This window comes from Phoenix dactylifera, chromosome 14 (assembly GCF_051530095.1).
Source record: "Phoenix dactylifera cultivar Ajwa chromosome 14, Ajwa_hap1_PhDact_Kaust_v1.1, whole genome shotgun sequence".
Taxonomy (NCBI): domain Eukaryota; kingdom Viridiplantae; phylum Streptophyta; class Magnoliopsida; order Arecales; family Arecaceae; genus Phoenix; species Phoenix dactylifera.
The window spans coordinates 28020856-28040945 of NC_143203.1; the positions used below are offsets into that span (position 1 = coordinate 28020856).

The following is a 20090-nucleotide window of genomic DNA, read 5'->3' on the forward strand; positions in this document are numbered from 1 at the left end:
ATATTCATGGATTATATCTATATATATATATATTGGACGAGGTTAAATAATATTCTTGTATCCGTTATCTTTGAGAGAGATGCATCAATGCCGGTCCGTGGAGCATCTGGACATGTGCACTTCACGCGAGGAGAATGATAGATTATAGACGGTTACCACTTACCACGCGTCAAACGTTGCAATTTTACAAGCTAACACGGATTGTCCTTCATTAAAAAGAAGAAAAAGGTAACAAGGATCGTGATCACACAGGAAAATTGACAAGAAGCACGGATTCCCTTCAAATAAATATAAATGAACGAAAGGGCATATTCACTTGCGACTCTCAGCACACTCCGGACTGAGGGGTTTTTTTTGTTTTCTTTATCTGGAATGACCACTCATATCCACTTCCTCCACGTGTCCTGACTTTGATCAGTGCCCCCTCCGTCCCCATCCCTGCGCCCTGCGGGCCACTGCAGGACAGCTTTGGGCAAAAGGGAATCACGCTGATGTATCATAACGGATCTGAGACTTTGAGAGCGTTGCGGTCTTGTCCAGTGGAATGGTAGCAAATCAGACGGTTCCTTTCAGATCTTCGGGTGGCATGGCATGTCCTTCTGAATTAAAGAATCAGTACTGCTATCATGGTAGTTGCTCCAAAGGATGGATGGATGCATGCCTGCCTGCCTGTACCCAGCTAAAAGGCTTTTGCACACCATGTGGCCATGGTGGTGGGACTTTAGCTATTTCCTGTAGTTTCCCCTCTCATCGGATGCCTCCATAACAAAACTCCTCTCTTTTTTCCCCTTTTCTAGCTCAGCCCAGAAGGAAAGACTGCTGTTCCTCACAATTAACATAATCTTTCACCGTCATATCGCCAAAAAGTCCGCTCTCTTTAGCATTAACAAACTTTATCTTTGAAGTCGGGGACGCGGATGCACCACTATAGAGCGAGTTAAAGGAGGAGGAGGAGGAGGAGATGGATGCGTTGGGCCGAGCACCGGCAGAGCTAATAAAAAAAAGGCTCCGCGGCTTGCCGTGTGGCACCCCACCGGCCCCCCGCGCTTCCTACACCGGCTAAAGCAAAAGGAGGAGAAGCCGGCCCATGTCATCATCATTCCGCGGCAGGTGTGGCGACGACGTCCCCTGCCTTTCCCCATGCCTGTCAGAAAATAAATCGGCTCTGGCTCCATGTTAGTGGAGAGTTATAATTAAACCGCGGGACTTAGCGTGATGACTGCCCCCCAAGAACTTTTCCAGCAGTAAATCTCGGTAACAGGTTCTTGGCTTCATCGCTCTTTGGATCATATACGGTTAGTGCCGCGCCTTTATAACGGTCCCTGCGGAGAAGTGAAGCCTCGCGTGAGCTTGGCAAACTGGTGCGAGCATCCGGTAGCTTTAAATACCATGGACGAGAGCGGCGGCACGGGGGAAGCGCGCCAAGTGCGAACGGAGTGCGGAGAAGAGCAGCAACGCATGTCCTTGTCTGAATGAGTTGGTTGAGTTCCTTTATGAGGTTCACGAGGAGTACGCACACATCACACCATTAGCGCGACATACCATTTACCCCCTTGCAAGATAGCAAAAAAGAATTCATAGTCACGAGACTTTATCTACAGTCACTTTTGCATCAACTGCCACCGTAGGTTTCCACGTTGGTATCTGTATATGTGTGTGTGTTATATAATATACGAAGATGCCTCCCTCAAGCAGGTTGAATGAGTAGTTTATTAGACTGAAAGAGATGGTGTCGTCTTGAACGGTTTTGTCAAGGATGGTAGAAACTAAACCACTTCCACATCCTTATATCACATCATACAATATTAGTTGATGTCACCATCTATGAGATGGGCTGTCTATGAGCTTACTTAATGACAGCAAATTTCAGACATTAGTTTTGTTGTAATTGTCGCTAATTCAGGTGGGCTGGCTACCCCCTGTCGACAGTGCCAGCATATTGAATGTCTTGGTAGGCCATGCCAGGCGTGCGGGTTGATCGAAACATCTCGAGTTTGGCAGAATAGAAGCAATAAATTTAGAAATTAATTCATAGAGAGACCGTAGTAGGAGCAAACATCCTCTCATCCTACTAGTGCAAAGTTTGCTGGCCAGCCTCTGTGTCGACCTAAATTATCAGTTAGTCCTACTCCTCCATGGTCGTGCTGGGATTTATTTATTTTTCCCTGGGGCGCAAATAGCTCGTGTCAGCCCAATTTAGTCTAGAATGGATGTGCGTTATCCGAACCCATTCCAGAATTTGGATCAAGAAAGGTGGGCGAGTAGCCCAGACTGCAGACCGAGGAGAGAGTAAGAAAGAAACACATGCGTGCATGTTGAACGAGGAAACGCTTCGCCTGTGAAGTAGTAGTTTTCAAAATCTAGATTCCGTGGTGAAATGGTATACTGAAGTTAGGGGAGTGGGTGGCAATCGGATATTAGATATATATACACACATCGTAGCTTAGCGAGAGGGGCCGGAAAAGGAGCAGAAAGGAGAAAAGGCTGAGGGAAACCTCGGATCCACAACAAATCCTCTCCCAGAGTCTTTTCTTTCCCCATTCGTTCTCATTCCTTGTTTTTGCCCTCGCCCCCAGTCTCCATTCTCTCCTCTTCTTTTCTTCCCGACTAGCTTGCTCCATCTCCTCGTGAGTGATGAGATCTTGTTCTTGATTGTATCCGAAATCCTTACCATCTAAAGAATCGCCGAGCGATTAATAATGGGAGCTCGCTGCTCCAGATTCTCCCTCTGCTGGTGGCCCGCCCACTTCAAGTCCTCTGTCCTCGAGCCGGCCGACGATCTTGGTACTCTTTTCTTTCTTTCTTGGCTACCGATCGAGGTCGTGGTGGTGGTGGTGGTGGTGGTGATGGTCGCTGTAATTTGTTTGTTGTAAATGTGAGCTGCAGAGAATGGGGGCGACGGCGATCGGGACGGCGTGCCGAGGTTTGCCGAGTTCAGGCTGGAGGAGCTTCGGGCGGCCACCGATGGCTTCTCCCCAGACCACATCGTCTCGGAGCACGGCGAGAAGGCCCCCAACGTCGTCTACCGCGGCCAACTCCTCAACAGCGACCGCACCGTCGCCATCAAGCGCTTCAACAAGTTCGCCTGGCCCGACCCGCGCCAGTTCCTCGTCCGTCCCCTTCCCTTTTTTTTCTTTTTTCTTCTCTATTATCCTCCTCTTCCTCGTGTTTTGATCTCGATCGGTTTCTTGGTGGGCTCGCAGGAGGAGGCGAGAGCGGTGGGGCAGCTCCGGAGCGAGCGGCTGGTCAACCTCATTGGCTGCTGCTGCGAGGGTGACGAGAGACTGCTGGTCGCCGAGTTCATGCCCCACGAAACCCTAGCCAAGCACCTCTTCCACTGTACTTGCTCCTTCCTCCACCCACCCCCGTTCTTTGATTTCTATTTTTTTTCCCTCAATCATTTGGAACCGTTACCGATTGTTGCTGATGAATAAATTCGAGGCAGTCGATCCAATATCATTATCTTGATCCGTATAGATTTATCGTCCGGGGAAATAATTCTTTGCAAAGTACTTCCAGGGCTTTGTTGGGTTTTTGTTTTTCACCATCTTTTACCGTGGTATACCACAATATGTATAATGTTGTTGTTTTTCCGAATGTATTTGGTAATTTTTAATTGTTTTACCATGAATGGGCGAGGGGTATTTATGGAATTCTAAGTTGTTTATGGAGGAATTTTATATAGTCCAGTTGATGTAGCAGGCATCATTTTATCGACTCGTATTGATAAAAATTGGATTACCATGAAAGAAGAATTCCTCGCAAGATACTTCCAATTCTTTTTTTCCCCGCAATACTCTATTGCCTTCGAATGCTTATTTTGTTGAATCAATTTGGTAATGTATAGCGTTTTTGATTGTTAGTGGATAGCAGGCGGGTGATAAAATTTTTAGATATACATAATATTGCCAATATTCTACGTATCAGTTTTCTTCATTTGTATGGTTAGATATTTGATTATGATGAAGGCTTCTGTTTCAGTTGATTTCAAGACCAGGTTGTTTTGTTCTAACATGATCTACATGGTACACATGGCATACATGGCCGTATTTTTGAACCGGCTTTGTAGTATGTACTGGATCGGTGATTTAATCATGAAAATTGAGGGGTCGTGATGGTATGTGACAGGGGACACGCAGCCTTTGAGTTGGCCAATGAGGATAAGAGTCGTGTTGTACCTAGCACAGGCGCTGGAGTATTGCAACAGCAAGGGGCGGGCGCTCTATCACGATCTCAATGCATACAGAGTCCTCTTTGATCAGGTGAGATCATTAACTGGCTTCTTTATAAATGGTCCTCTTTCATCATGTCTTTTGCTGGTTTCTGCTGTTGTGCTGCATTATCACTGTTGGTAGTTTTACCGATTGGGCTGTTGGAAATTGACAGGATGGTAATCCCAGGCTCTCCTGTTTTGGCCTCATGAAGAACAGCAGAGATGGGAAGAGTTATAGCACGAACTTAGCATTCACACCTCCGGAGTACCTCAGGACAGGTATGCAGATTCTTGAAGTGGCAGTGGGTTGAGTGGCCTTTGATTAGTTTATACAAAAAAAAATGTATCCAAACATGTTTACCAGACTTTTTCATGTTTAAGCATTGTGGTAACTTGTTATATGGTTCCTGTTCAATGCATTGGATTGCCTAATTCAGTGTAGGACCTTCTTCATGGATATTGAGACAAAAAGTCATTTTCAAGGTTTGAAGTTTTGGTGGGGTGTTCAGTTGAAACCAAAATGTTCAATGTCCAAGCTTCTGCTTTTTTGTGTTTGTTTTTTTCTTTCCTTTTGACAATCCTTAATAGTTTTGTCTTTTAAATGGTGTCTTCCCATTGGAAATAAAGGTTTCAATTTGTCCAATATAATCTAAAATTGTATTTCAAATACTTTTTTTCCGTGTTTCTAACATATTTCTCTGATTAATAGTCTGTTTTTCTGTTTAGTTGCAACTTCAAAACTACAGAAAAAACTTGTGAACCTATCAAAACCAAATTCCTTTGCCCTGTCCGAAACTAAACAATCGAACCTTGCCGTTCATTTCAAGGAACAATCCCCAAAAGAGTTTCTTTTGAACGTTGTTGCTTATTAGCTATTATATTCTTCTTTGATATCTCTATTCTACATGTTCTTTCTTCAAATGGATTAGTGGACTTACTGCTTAGGCGTTCGCTCTATAGCTATTAGATTGCACGGGAGCTGTAATAGAGATTCTACAATTTCCATGCATGTAGTTTCTTTTTTTCTTATTGACTATTGAAAATTTGAAATCAATCGACTGTATAATGTGTGCATAAAACAAGAAATTATATGTTGTTCAGAGTTGGAAACATCATCTATGTCTTATTAGATCCATTTGGCAGGGAGAGTGACGCCAGAGAGTGTAGTATACAGCTTTGGAACTCTGCTGCTTGATCTTCTTAGTGGAAAGCATATTCCCCCAAGCCATGTAAGCTCCTACTTCCCAAAAATATGTTTGGCCTTACCTGATTTCAAGCTGAATGTCATAATAACATTTAGTAGTAGTTGATTTACTTGAATGTTTTGGAAGATGTGATAGTATAATCCATGAGCTGTTACTACATAAACAGCACTCAAAGCAGTACTTAAAATATATTCATCCTTTATGCTCCTGAAGGACAGGCAACTCCTAAATCTGCTCCCCGGGATAGAATATTATTATGATAAACTAAGATTCTAATGCTTCTACTGATAATTTTTCCTTGACAACTCTAGACATGTTGTCCTTTAGAAGATTAGGTATTATTGCATGTTTGAAATAGTTGATGGTAAGATTTCAAGTGTAATTTCCCTGTATAGAGCATCTAGTTATAACTACAGTGAAGGTGAATGCCCTTTGACATGCTTTACCGCAATGCTTTAACCAGAGCTCCATCATGCTGCCAGATGGATGCTTAAGTTTTTATAAGCAAGCTTACATACAAACTCGTGCACACCACAGTAATTTGACATTTGTCTTGTGGCTTGATGGTGATATTAATTTCTGTGTAGCAGCACACTATTAAGGGGTGGCAGAATTTTATGTTAAAAAAGTGCAATTGCTTCCATTTCAGTACTTTCATCTCTTAGGTCCCGTGTTGATCTATTTATGGTTGACATATTATAGTTTAGCTTGCAGGCATTGTCGCTTATTGCCCCTACATTCTGAACCTTAAATGCATTGCAAAATAGTAGGAAAAAACAGAAAACAGTACTTTGTGACTTTACTAGTGTCAATTTTAAATGATTTTCTTTATTCCCACTTTCTACTTATCTGTTTTGGACTTGGACAGAGCAATTGTCCCATCACAATTAATGAATCCAAAGCATTGACCTAGATCTTTTTTGCTGCAGGCACTTGACCTAATTCGTGGTAAGAATTTTCTTATGCTGATGGATTCTTGTTTGGAGGGGCATTTCTCCAATGCTGATGGGACTGAACTGGTGCGACTGGCTTCTCGTTGTTTACAATACGAACCTCGTGAGAGGCCAAATCTGAAGTCATTAGTGACCACTCTTACATCTCTCCAGAAAGATGCAGAAGTAAGGTTTTTGCCTTAGAAACTACTGTTTTTGATTGTACGTTAATTGGCTACTTATGCTAGAGGTTATGCAAGTCTCCTCTAATTCTTGCGCAGCGTTTCATTTTGGTGGTCACTGCCCTTGATATTGCTTGACCAAATCTATAGATTTTTGCAATCCAGTTGTAAATTAAATTATATGTCAGTAGTTCTTTTCCAAAAAAAGGTTATAGAACTATTTTTCAACCTTGGTAATGTAGATGCAATGGTCAGAACAGTCATTACTCATAAATTACTTGTATAAACTGGATTGATTTTTTTTTAAAGCAAGTTATATGTTAATTTTATTTTGATTGTACCATTTTGTTACTGTGTTCATACTATAACGCATGATATTCATTTTTTACCTATCAGGTGCCCTCATACATATTGATGGATATTCCACGTGGTCCTACAAACTCTGTGCAAATACTTTCTTTATCTCCTCTTGGTGAAGCTTGCACCAGGTTAGACCTCACTGCTATACATGAAATATTGGAGAAGAATGGATACAAGGATGATGAAGGAATAGCCAATGAGGTAAGAAAAATTTTTAGCCTCTGTTTTCACTTTTATATGCAGTTCTTTGCTTGTTTTTGCTTTCATGTTTTCATTTCTGTAAGGTACTTACATAGATTCAACTAAAAGATTGTATCATTGTTCTGTCTTAACTCTGCTATGTGGCTGGCTTCCCTCCTTCCCTTTTCCCTTGCATGTAATTTCTATATAACTTTTGGTAGATCCAACTAGTACTTTAGTTCATGTGTTTTGAGGTGCATGTGTAGCAAAAATGTAACAGATCTAAATCCAGGAAAATCATTATGGGAAATTATCTTCTTGAAGCAATGGTGAAACTGCTTTTTTTTTTCCTTTTTTATTTTTGTGCAGGGAATTAAGATCTAAAATTATAGCCTTCGTGTACCAAAAAAAAAAAAAATGTTGCCGTCGTACTAGGGTGAGTTCATTTTACTATTCCACTAAAAGCAGCTAAGCCAATAGAAGATAGACAACCATTTAACTTGCACAATTTGGGAATTTCTTCGATCTTTTCTCTTACCCAATCATTACTTAAGCGTAACACCCACCTGGAAACAAGAAAAGGAACAAGTGGTGAACAAAATCAACACATTTGGAAGGCTGAACAAGGGGTCGTTTTTGTTTCAAATCTATGCTTCTGTGTCCATGTATTTATTATTTAAGCAAGCAAATTTTGGTTTTAAAGAAATGCATGTTTGCCTATGGGAAGTCAGGCATCTTTGCAGTGCATTCTCAAATCAAATTTACTACCTCGCACTGAATAAATGAATTGTTAAAGGCATGTTCTCCTTGAGCTTGCAATGTTTGTCATGTAGAATCGTACTTCTTAGATAGTTTTCTAACAGCAGGATTTTCCTCAACCTGCTTAAGGAACATGAAATTTTCTGAAGATGCATGCATGCACAGACACACTCACGCAGGAAACTCTGTTATAAGTCTCTGCGACCCAACAGAGGCTTATCAATGCCAAAAGTTTCAAAAAAAAAAGACAAGAAAAATAAAAAAGGAAAAAGACTTAATATAGAAGCGACCACTTGTGCAAGTGCAATATCCTGGTCTGCGATTGCTTCTGAATTTGTAATATCCCTCTTAACCCAAATTCAGTTTGATTTCAGATCTCAAGAGGCTGTGTAGTTGAACAAGAATCAGTAATAGGGTCAAAGAGATAGGTGACATATTTGTTATAGTTAACAAACGCATTTAGATGGCAACAAAGACGAGGAATGGTATGCTAAGTAACCTGCACCATGCCTGTATTACATGGCAAAACAAAGGAAAATTTTGTAGAGGGAAACTACACAAAAATCAGTTGCATGCGTGCTCTTACATTTTAAGTGATCTGGTATCTGTTAAAGCTTGCATAAACTTACCTTCACTGGTCATTACTGATTAGCTTCACTGATTTGCTATCCATTTCGAATCTATTGTTCTCTTTTGCACGGATGTCATGAATTTTAAATCTATTGTTCTCAGTTCTCCCTAGACTCAAATCTGGTTAATGTGAAATTATAAATCTCTCTGAATATTTTTATTTGCCACTGTGTTTCCTACTCAAAGTTTATGTCATGACGATAATTCCTCTCGCAGCTTTCTTTCCAAGTGTGGACCAGCCAAATGCAGGAGACTTTGAACTGTAAGAAACATGGCGACAGCGCTTTTCGGGCTAAAGATTTTGGAACTGCAATTGATTACTATACACAGGTTTATTCTATGAACCTAAAATCTAAACTATAAGTCAGGTTTATTCTCTTGATTTAAACACGGCACTGAATAACTAGTCAAGTAGCCATTTAATTATTCATTCAATTTGATTGGGTGGTGAAACTGGCTTGGTGACAATTTTGAGAAGTGCGGGTCCGAGCCTTTCTCATCACCCAGTTTTATCCAGATATTCACAGGTCATGAAATTCTTTCTGTTACTTTTCTTTCAGCTAATTTTTCTGTTAAGCTTTAACTGATGTTTATGGGCCTCTATGAGGTAAGTTTTTGGATGCGACGGAAACTACATAATGTGTGTTAGGTATAATTTCGATCTTGCTTTGGGAAGCCTCGGAGTTATGATTGATGAGCAGGTTCTTTCAATCAATGATATCAGAAAGAAAGCTTTTCAGACTTTCTGCCCTGTACTATTAAAAGCACGTTCTCTTTCCCCTTGACATGCAATTAAAACTTGAGGAGCTTGACTGTTTTTTTTTTTGGGCGGGTGGGATTTTTGTAGTTTATCGATAGCGGAACAATGATTTCTCCAACAGTATTAGCAAGGCGTTGCTTGTCATACTTGATGAACGATATGCTACAAGAGGCTCTAGGAGATGCAATGCAAGCACAGGTAGTGTCGCCCGAGTGGCCTACTGCTTACTATCTTCAAGCTGCTGCTTTGCTTAGTCTTGGAATGGAAATCGATGCCCAAGAATCACTTAAAGATGGTGCTGCTCTGGAGACTGAAAGGAATAAAAAATACTGAAGTGTAAAGGTTTATCATTCTGTTTTTTTTTGTCTGTAGCTTTCATTTCTTTTAATTGGCGTTGATCTGCACCAATAGGGTCGGGTTCGCCTGCCCCTTTGTTGAAGTCTGTATCATGCACGATGATGGGACCAAAAATTGAAATATATTCACCAAATGAAGTTGATGATATTGCATTTCAGGCCAATGGGTTGAGCAGCTATTCGGCTTTATAATTTGGCAGATAGCAAGTGGGTCTTTTTTTGATCATTGTAATGATATAACCGACACATCTACAGGCTGAGCAACAAAACAGTGGCAGTCCAGAATCAAACTGATGAATGCTGCATCCAACGGTGGAATCCAACATGGACGGCCATTTCTTTTCTTAGAAAATCAGAAGACATTGGATAACCCATTGGCATGAACATCAATAAATAAATAAATAACGATAGCATGGTCTTGACACCATCTCCTGCACCCATTTAAACATGTCTGAATTCTCAATTCATCAGCTTCTCGCTATCTGGTTATAAACGTCCGCATGCATGTACCGACAATATAAAGTGAAAGACAAGCAGAATTCTGATGGTTGTTTTCTCAAATGCCATTCCATTACGAGAGGCTCCTTGCAGGGCAAACAAGCATCAGGGATTATTTCTCAGCCAGTAATGTTCCGGGTAAATTTTCCCCTTTAATCCTGGCAATAGGATATTTTGTTTGCACCACATGCCTTAAACCAGCAGTAATAAATATGCACTAACAACTGCAACAGGCAGCAATTACTTCACATTGGTGGTCGATTGGAACCAAGCAACTGCCCTATTAAATTTGTCACCTGAAATAGTCAAAAGACGGCTGAAAACTGAGATTTCCAAATTAGGTCCATCTTTTACATCCATGATCTTCGAATGATAAACAAGAACTTAAGGAAAAAAGTATAACCAATAATATCGTTAAAAAATAACATGAATCTCATAATATATATGCTCTTCAAAAATGAAGACAAGCATGATAAAATGGTTCAGTTTACACAACTACAGAATCTAACACATAAGCATCGGTCATATAGATTTCATAGCAAGATGATTTCCAAACAAAACAAAATGACAAATCAAAAAGGCCAGAAAGACTAAGTGTCAATGCATGAATTATACAGTTGCGTGCATTCTTAAGAATCAGTAACATAACCTGAACTCTTCATTTTATTTTATTTTAACTGATATTTTATTTGTTGACTGACCCATTTTTAGCTGAACTCTGAATGGCAAAGGCCTTTTCAACATAACGACAGTTGCTGCATCAAGGTGATCCTATGCGGGATAACTTTTTGTAATCATAGCAATAGTTTCCGCAACCATCCCTGATCTGACAACCATACTAACCCACATGCTGACGACAATAAGCCAAACATGTGACAAAGGATGACTAATATACACATGTATTAATTCGCATAGATAGAGTGGCATTGCTCTGCTCCCATGTGTCACTTGAGCCTTCAGGCAAGACCACATTAGAGACAATTTATAATATGTTTCAGAGTAATGGTTCTTCACTACAAGAGTCAAGAGAACTGAACTTGATGTTCAATTTACCGCTTGTGCAAACTCTTGAAGCAGTTCATACTGATCAGGCATCTGATTTGACCAGGCAATCAACTTCTAGTAAAAAGGGATTAAAAAAGGTTTGAGATATTGCAATTATGTTCCATACAGAAAATTTGAGGATTTAAATTGTTCAATTCAACAAGATTGTCAAGTGGTCAGGAAAACATAATCAAACCAAGCGAATGGACAACTATGTGTATACCATGGTAAAACACAATGCAATGCAATAATGTTCGATACATGCAAAAAATTGAAGGAATTGAATTGTTCAAGATTCAACAAGATTGCCAAGATATAGACAAATCATAATCAAACTTATAGCTCTAAGAAAGGACAACTTTGTTCACCATGTTAAAACAAAACATAAATTAATGTCACTGCTCATGTCGATGTATTTTAATGTGATAGACAACCAAAAATAATTACAACACAATCCAAAGTAGATGGGGAAATGTGAAAATGGAATATAACTAAGCCAGGAATTTGACAATTGGACAAAAGTTCTGAGCACTCTAATGGGTCTTAGTCGAAGATTTGAAACATATGATTGTCAAACTATTCTCATTCGATTCTACTCTGTCACTACAATTGTTGTTCTTAAAAAAAAGCAAAAGATAAGCAATCCATAAATACAATTATGCCCCATGTAAAAAACAAGTTAAAGCAATTTCACACAAATAATACAACTTACTTGCCAATATTTTGAAACACAACGGTCAATGCAACTATTCTCACCCATATTGAGCTCAGATTCCTTATACCTGGACATAAGACATGGAGGGTATTTGAGGTTGAATATTCTTGAATATGTTAAAAACAACCAAGACATTTTCAAGATATTCATCCCATAAATGAATAAAAGGCTACACTTGCAGAGTGCACACAAGATTAACCGTATGTTACCAGTGTGTTGTTGGATTACCAACACATCAACCTTCTATATATATATATATATATATATATATATATATATATATATATATATATATATATATATATATATATATATATATATATATATATATATATATATATATATTGGGGGGGTGGGGGAGCATCAATCTGCGTTGTTAATTCATAGAGACATGCTGATTCATTGATATGTATTAAAAGTAATATTCAAGGGCACATAAACCTACCACGTCAACTCACATTAATAGATTGATCAATTGGTATACATCCAAAGTCAATTCAAAGGAATATAGATATGTATTTAAAAAATGAATGGAGAATTGTGATTCTGGATCTTAAAAGAGAATCAGGAGGTTAGAGAAGAGTTCATCAAATTCCAACATACCTTTTATCGATACATTTGTCAAAACATATCTTGGTAAGCCTGTACCAAACGTTAGAAAAGAAAAAAATTGTCAAAAACTAAAAAAAATATTCTGGTGGTTTCTTTTGTATCCTTGTAAGCAACACAAAGACCACCTCCATATCATTTTAAGCTCACTAGTATGGAAAATGAATAAATATTTTAGAATGAGTTCAAAAAAGTATGCATTAAGACTATAATTTCATACATGATTTTCTGAAGGAAAAGGAACAATGTAACATCAAATATCATATTGTGTTGTGGGTATGAGCTACATTTTAAAAAAAAGGACTCTCAATACACAGTTAATTGTGTTCGATGTAAGAAATACCAGACAGCAAAGTAATCAATCCAATATATTCAAACTTTAAAAATTAATTTCCGGAAAAGTAAGCTAAAAATATAACTTTAAGATGTTTAGCATGAAAAAGGACTAAAAACATAATTAAAGAAATAATTTCTGACATGTTATTGCAGGCAAAGATTTAAGTCCGTGTGGGATGTCTCACGGGACGTTGGGATGTGGCAACATCCCAAGTGTTGGGATGGGACTATCCCGTTGTTGTCCCAGAAACACTTTCCGTGCATCCCAGAACATCACCTATCCCAAATGTGAGGGCAGGAGAGGACTGCAACGCATCCCGTTCTATAGAAAATTCGGGACAACTCCATCCCATGGGATTTGAATCATTGATCTAAGGTGGGTATACAGCACATGAGGCATCGTTTTTGATTAAGCAGTTGGCATTTTAACAGTAGTTACCATGAAAAATATTTTCAAATGTCCCAACAGAAAAAACCTTCATATCTCGGCAATGTGCTCAGTATACCTTTTATAACGTGGCTCCTCTAAAACTTGGAAATGCATGGTAAATATAGCAACCCACCATGTATTTCCAGAAGACCTTCATATCTTCCAAATTATGGGTAGACACCACTGCTTGCTGCTTTTGTTTCTTGCATTCTCCAATGCCCAGTTTCCAACATGGTAACCTTTTTTTTGGAAAAAGTGAAAGGATCAAAGAGCAAGCATTTTATTTGATGACTACTCATAGATGACCCACTCATTAATCCATGAACTATTGTTAGCGACACAATTCAAGTACTTTAATGCACCTTCTATTTGAAATTTCACTTTGTTAGTAACTCTTTTAAATAACAAGTTAAGATGCTAAGGTAGCAACACCGACATCCCGTTCTATAGAAAAATTGGGACAGCTCCATCCCATGGGATTTGAATCATTGATTTAATGTGGGCTGTACATGAGGCATCCTTTTTGATTAAGCAGATGGCATTTTAACAGTAGTTACCAAGGAATGCCGTACCGGTCCGTACCGGCCCGTACGGGCCGGTACGTACCGGTCCGGTCCCTGACCGGTACCGGACACAGATGAAAACCGGTATTTCCGGTTTTCTTCTGTGAACCGGCCGGTACGGAGACCGTACCGGCCGGTACCGGCCGGTACCGCTTGGTACCGGCCTCGTACCGGTGCGAACCGGCCGGTTCGCACCGGTACGGTGTTTTTTTTTGGGGGGGGGGGAACCACTGCGCCTCGCTGTGGTTTTTTTTTTTTTTGATGGGAAAGAAAGTGGTCCGGACCGGTACGGTACCGGTCCGGACCGGTACCGTACCGGTCCGGCCGGCCACCGGTACGCCGATCCGGACCGGTATGGCGGACCTTGGTAGTTACCATGAAAAATATATTCATATGTCCCAATAGAAAAAACCTCCATATCTCAGGCAATGTGCTCACTATATCTTTTATAATGTGGCTCCTCTAAAACTTGGGAATGCATGGTAAATATAGTAACCTGCCATGTATTTCCAGAAGACCTTCATGTCTTCCAAATTATGGGTAGACATCACTGCTTGCTGCTTTTGTTTCTTGCATTCTCCAACGCCCAGTTTCCAACATGGTAACTTTTTTGGGGAAAAAGTGAAAGGATAAAAGAGCAAGCATTTTATTTGATGACTACTCATAGATGACCCACTCCTCATTAATCCATGAACTATTGTTAGCGAAACAATTCAACTACTTTCATGCACCTTCTATTTGAAATTGCACTTTGTACGTAACTCTTTTAAATAACAAGTTAAGATGCTAAGGTAGCAACACTGATATAAAAACCCTATATGTTAAGGATCACATCAAATAAATCATGGAAGTTGGATCTGTAGGCCCACCCTCCCCATGTCAGGCTCCCCAACCAAAAAAGGTAAAGAATAAATATAAAGAAATTCTGTTAGGACTCTACCATGTTCTCATGCTTTGAGGTCCATCCCCTGACCTATGGTGCTATTTGCTAACTAGAGACACCAGTTGAAATGGCTGTTGCTCCTTACTCCTACCTGATTTCTGGACACTGATAGAAGTACTTGATCATAACATGAATAGTTCGTATTTTCACAAATTGATGGACGCTTGTTCAAACAACCGAGCAGGGGCTTCCTTAACAACTATCAATTTAAGTATTCACAAATTGACCTCCTTGCAAATTAAAGTTCATATCTTAAACTTACAATATGTACAATTTTTCCACATATTGACAAAATTTAGGCCAACTCTAATCTTTGCTAATCTCTGTCATTTATTTATCTTGATTCCTCCTCAATATACAACAATGTGTTCATTTTTATAACAATCATGAGCTCCTAACTATCATCCTTTCATTTATCTTTTCACCTCAAGTTTAGATGGTGAAGCATCTATCTAGCTTATGATGACCCTATACCTTCTGCAAAGAGTCTAATTAGACTGGCCACTCCAAACATTCACCCACCTTCCTTGAGCCACAGGCTAAAGGAGGTCCAGTAGAAGAAAAGGATTTAGGATAACATGCTCTACTTCAATGTTACCCCTCAAACAGTTGATAATCCTTTACACAAAGAATCCACTTGCAACACTACCATTTTGGGACAAGTTTAAACCAATCGAATCTTTTGGAAAGAATTACTAATGAATGATCAATAAACTGCCAAAACAATTCAAGCTTTCATGAATCTATATATCTCTTGAGTAGCCATGTTTTCTATACCTTCTTGAACATCCTACTCTATCCTGCTTAGATTGGAGCAGTCAGATTGGAATGCCTAATTAGAACTTGCAGTTAGTGATAAAAATTATGTCCTATTAAAGAAATTTAGAAAACACAAAAATGCTAATTTACCCTTTAATCACAATATAAATTTGAGAAACCAAAAGATTTAAGCAAGGGTTACATAAAAGTTCATAGTCTATCTTAAGGGCAAACCAAGTGTCCCAAAGGTTGCAAAAACAGATGATGAGCAATAAAAAGTCATGAACAGCCTAACTATTGATCAGATACAACAAAACATAAAACAAATCAAGACAATCTAACAAGCAATGTTCATTTTACTATCAACAGAAGACAGAAACTAATGCTTTCAAAACTCACTTTCACTATTGTTATTATTATGTCCTGACTTCCAGGAATTTTCTAGTTATTTTTTGTTATAGAGTAAGCCCAGAATGCCCATTGATACCAATACTGTTGTTAATATATCTCAATATTCGCAGCATATTGTTTTAAAAATCAAAAGGCAATAAATATATCAATTAGAGAGAAAGGCGAAGATTCACTATCCCAAGTAACCAACACTCACTGAAGTTACTTTTTTTTTTCTGGCATGGCCTTGATTGTGTTTCACTATTTTGTCAGGCATGGTGTTAGCGCATCTCACCTTTGGGAAGGTCTTGGCAATTAAAACTTATTACCAGACTTATCCTGTTAAAGAAGTGGAAGTCGTACCATATTAACCTATAATAAATGAATTTATACATCTTCTTCTATCAACACTTCCTACATACGTCTTGTTATGCAATTCATGCCACGTACACATAGGGGAGGGGGAATAAGCAGAGAAAACAGGAGGGTGAAGCTTAAGAAACTGGTAACTCTGGAACAAAATTTAAGGAATGAGATGACAAAATAAAAAGGCTAATAAAGCATAATTTACGATGATATATATACAGGAAGAGGATGGCATGCAGCATCTGCAAAATTCAAAATTTAAGATCGTATTACCTGTTAAAAAGATCTACCCTGTACTCCATCTCTTGCTCTGCCATTCCAAATATCTGCAAAAGGTCAATATGATGAGCTAGAGAAAAGGAATAACAACTTATACTTAAGAATCACGAATAAAATTGTCAATATCAGTCACCTATCACTGAAAAGATGATGAACAGAACATGCTTCCAATTAAGCAGCCATTTTAATCCATTAAAATCAAATTTAGCAATGCACAAAATCTTACAGGAGCATAACAAGTAGTCTCTGCAGAAACATGCAACCTTGTTGACAAGAAAGTTAAAACAACTAATTGAGTCATTTTTCGAAATTTCTGCCTCACATAGCACACACCAGAAAATAATTTTCACAGCATCACAAAGATGACCACATTCAGACTTGATTAAAAAAACAGTTTTAGAACTTTTCCACAGGAATATATAATAAGCACATCGCTGAACCAAGGAAGGGACTTTGACTTTGGATAGAAAACAACGGTTGAGCAGGATCTACACATCCACCCACAAATTGATAAGACAGGATAATTGATGCCTATGCATTATCATGCATGCAGCCTCTTGTAGAGACCTCGGCAAACACTTTAGAGGCAGGATACAGGTGACAAGAAATTAAGTCGAGCAAACAATGGTGCACATCCAACTACAAATGGGAATTTTTTATTTTTTGCTCTTTCAATCATTTCTTTGTTTTCTTGAAAATGCCTAATAAAAAAGATTATGAGTCTGTCAAGAATGCCGGAATACCTGCTCTTTCTCAATAGTCGTTGAGCCATTTTTAGCAGCCATCGTTATATCCTCCACCTGAACAATCAAGAAAACCGAAAAAAAGGAATCACCGCGTAAAATTCCAAGAAAATATGGGTACATCAGGAAAGAAGCATTAACTGCGCGATCAAGAAAAGGGTCTCAAACAGAAGTACTACCACATAAAAATTCCAAGAGAACCAAGAAAAGATCAAGAACCTCATCAAGAAGATATCACAACATTAAAATTCAGAAGAAACAAAGAAAAGCAAAAAAGGCGTTAACAGAACAAAAAAAGAAAAGCAAGAAGGCTATTGCTGCATTAAAAGTCCGAAAACGCGGAGATTGCCCGAATCAGATCCACAAAACCTCATTGTTTTTCGAAATCCAAAAAGATCCAGAAGGAGAGAACAATCGCCAAACCAAACTAAACGAAACAAAATTTTCTCAGACAAGCATCTACCGCTGATGATCCAAGAAGAGAGGATATCGTTCGTTAGTGCGGAAGATTAATCATCTTCTTGAAAGAAAAAAAACTGAAATCGGCCGGAAAACCCTCGTATATAGATAAAATTCAAGGGTTCATACCCAAGTGAACATTAAAACAAATTCCTGCAAGCTCTAAAAAAATGAAGCCAAGATTGACGACATACCAGGAGAGCGGGCGCAGTCCCGACGGAATGAAAGATGGAGAGAGATCAACCGCGAGGATTCGAGGACGTACAAAACCTTCGGGCCCCCTCTCTCTATCTCTCTCTAGTATAGGGTTTTAGGTAAGGAGTGGGGATTAGTCGGATGAGATCGTGGACTTAAATGCAGTGGGCTCGAGACTTGTGGGCGGATCGTTTCGGGCCTTGGCAAGGAGAGTGCAGTAGTGCAACTTACAGCGGGTTTGGGGTGTCAGCGGATTCGGGTCGGATTTAGTTCATCCACGCCCAAACCTAAAATATATATTAGATCCGAACGAAAATCCATATCCAATTAAGAGTCTATATCTACATCCAATATCGCATGCACTATCGTAACCAAAAAAAAAATCGAGTGTTGAGTCGGATTTAGGGTAGAAATCAGGAATTTGATACGTTATTTTGCATCCAAAATGCTAAAATACGAAAATGGGTATTTATTAAGTTGGTGTTTTTGTTACCTAAGTATCCATGCAACTTACCTAAATAAAAATATTCCTACCATAATTAAGCTCAAAATATTAAATCCAACTTATATATTATGAAAAAAAAATGTTATTAACAACTTCTAACCATAAACATATAAAACATGGATAAGAATTTGATGGAGTATGATATGGATATATTACCCAATCCAACAACAGAATCAGATTGCATTTCACCCAATCCAATAAGACTTTCGGGACTCTTTTTGAAATCCAAGCCCAATGCAGTAGCTTATTGTCTTGTTTTTGTTTTTTTTATATGCAAATCCTGTATTCAGAGTCACTTTCAAATTAGGTTTGCACATTGTTGGCCTCCATTAATATGAAAGAAAAAAATCCTTTGGTGTGTGCACTAGAAAATATCGTACGGGATATTTTGCCATGTCTTTTTTTCTAGCGCTTATCTTAAAGAGAAAACCTAAAAGTTAAATCGGAACATGACTCCTATTACTAATGAAGTCTACAGGTCATATGGCTTTAAAAAATAAAGAAAAAAAGAAAAAAAAATGCATGCTAAAGAAAGGTCATTCGTCCGCATTCTCTCTTCTTCCTTGTTAGGCCTCTCTATTCGTCCTTTTTCTTATCAAGTCGTCTCTCTCCTCCGTGAGATCTTCTTTCTCCTTCCCTAGTCTCTTTCTCCTCCAAAGTCCTCTATTTTTTGTAGGATCAAAAAAGCTCATAATATATATCAGAAAGCCAATAAGTGTATATCATTTGGCAACATATTGTGTACTGGTTAACACTATGTTCTAAAAACTAGGTATTGATTTACTTAGAGATGTGTATTGGAATGCTGAATGACTATTTTGCTAAGTGTGTATCATCTAGCTATATAATATGTACTCGTGAATACTATATTTTGAAAACTGTGCATCGATTTACTTGAAGCTGTGTATTGAAACATTGGATGAGGCATGTATCATCTAATCATGCACTATGTATTAGTGAACATCATCTTTTGACAACTGCGTATTAATTTATTTAGAGAGGCATATTGGGTTGCTACTAGGTATGCAGTAAAGAAGCTTATAGTATGTATCGAAAAGCCAACAAATGTGTATCATCTAACAATGTATTGTGTATTATAAACACCATCTTTTAAAAATTATATATCGATTTATCTAAATGTGCATATTAGAATGCTAGATAATTATTTTACTAGGTATGTATCAATTAACCATGTAATGTGTGTTGGTGAACGCTATGTTCTATAAATTGTGTATCGATTTATCCAGAAGTATGCACTAAGACACTGAATGATTATTTTACTGGGTGTATATCATCTGGCCATATAGTGTGCACTAGTAAACACCAGATTATTAAAACTATGTATCAATTTATCTAAAGATGTGTATTGGGATGTCAAATAATTAATTTGCTAGGTGTGTATCTTCTGACAATATATTGTGTATTGCGTATTATCTGGATTTTTTTTTTTTTTGAGTCACATAGCTGAAGGAGTCTGTAGAAAGAATCCTATTTCGATTCAATATTGGGGTTTCCTCTTTAAGACGGACGTTAGAAAAAATGTGGCAAAATAATAAGCCTCCCCATTTGATATTATATTCTATGGTGTGCCACCATAGGATTTTTGTTACCATTAACACCCCTATTTGGGCCTGGTTGTTCCGACGGTATTTCTCTCGGACTAAAAAGGTTCAGGACCC

The 20090-nt window shown here is 38.5% G+C and overlaps 2 protein-coding genes across 6 annotated transcripts; one reads left to right on the forward strand and one right to left on the reverse strand.

Moving 5' to 3' along the window:
- Positions 1-2042: 2042 nt before the first annotated feature.
- LOC103715502 (serine/threonine-protein kinase BSK5-like) lies at positions 2043-9741 on the forward strand. Its single transcript, XM_008803150.5, has 10 exons — positions 2043-2784; positions 2887-3110; positions 3204-3339; positions 4129-4262; positions 4387-4492; positions 5357-5442; positions 6348-6536; positions 6929-7093; positions 8678-8791; positions 9309-9741. Exons 1-10 carry the CDS (start codon positions 2700-2702, stop codon positions 9552-9554), a joined length of 1485 nt encoding a protein of 494 aa, XP_008801372.1. The 5' UTR covers positions 2043-2699; the 3' UTR covers positions 9555-9741.
- A 149-nt stretch (positions 9742-9890) lies between these two features.
- Positions 9891-18044, reverse strand: LOC103715503 (mitochondrial import inner membrane translocase subunit TIM10-like). Of its 5 annotated transcripts, none has more exons than XM_008803152.4 (6): positions 17906-18044; positions 17253-17309; positions 16504-16556; positions 12438-12476; positions 11832-11901; positions 9891-10371 (listed from the first exon to the last, which is right to left on the reverse strand). In XM_008803152.4, exons 2-6 carry the CDS (start codon positions 17292-17294, stop codon positions 10321-10323), a joined length of 255 nt encoding a protein of 84 aa, XP_008801374.1. In that variant the 5' UTR covers positions 17295-17309; positions 17906-18044; the 3' UTR covers positions 9891-10320. The 5 variants fall into 5 exon arrangements, with proteins under 5 accessions (XP_008801374.1, XP_088566962.1, XP_038988142.1 ...); XM_088710836.1 differs by having other exon boundaries at positions 17841-17911; XM_039132214.2 differs by lacking the exon at positions 17906-18044 and adding an exon at positions 17716-17853.
- Between the last annotated feature and the right edge of the window lie 2046 nt (positions 18045-20090).

Bases quoted from the DNA above. Each gene is read 5' to 3' on its own strand.
- LOC103715503 (XM_088710836.1), bottom strand. The intron at 12,477-16,503 runs GTAATACGATCT...CGTTTGGTACAG, and splicing joins AGGGTAGATCTTTTTAACAG to GCTTACCAAGATATGTTTTG. The intron at 11,902-12,437 runs GTATGTTGGAAT...TCTTATGTCCAG, and splicing joins GACAAATGTATCGATAAAAG to GTATAAGGAATCTGAGCTCA.
- LOC103715502 (XM_008803150.5), top strand. From the start codon at position 2,700: ATGGGAGCTCGCTGCTCCAGATTCTCCCTCTGCTGGTGGCCCGCCCAC. The intron at 5,443-6,347 runs GTAAGCTCCTAC...TTTTTGCTGCAG, and splicing joins AGCATATTCCCCCAAGCCAT to GCACTTGACCTAATTCGTGG. The intron at 7,094-8,677 runs GTAAGAAAAATT...TTCCTCTCGCAG, and splicing joins ATGAAGGAATAGCCAATGAG to CTTTCTTTCCAAGTGTGGAC.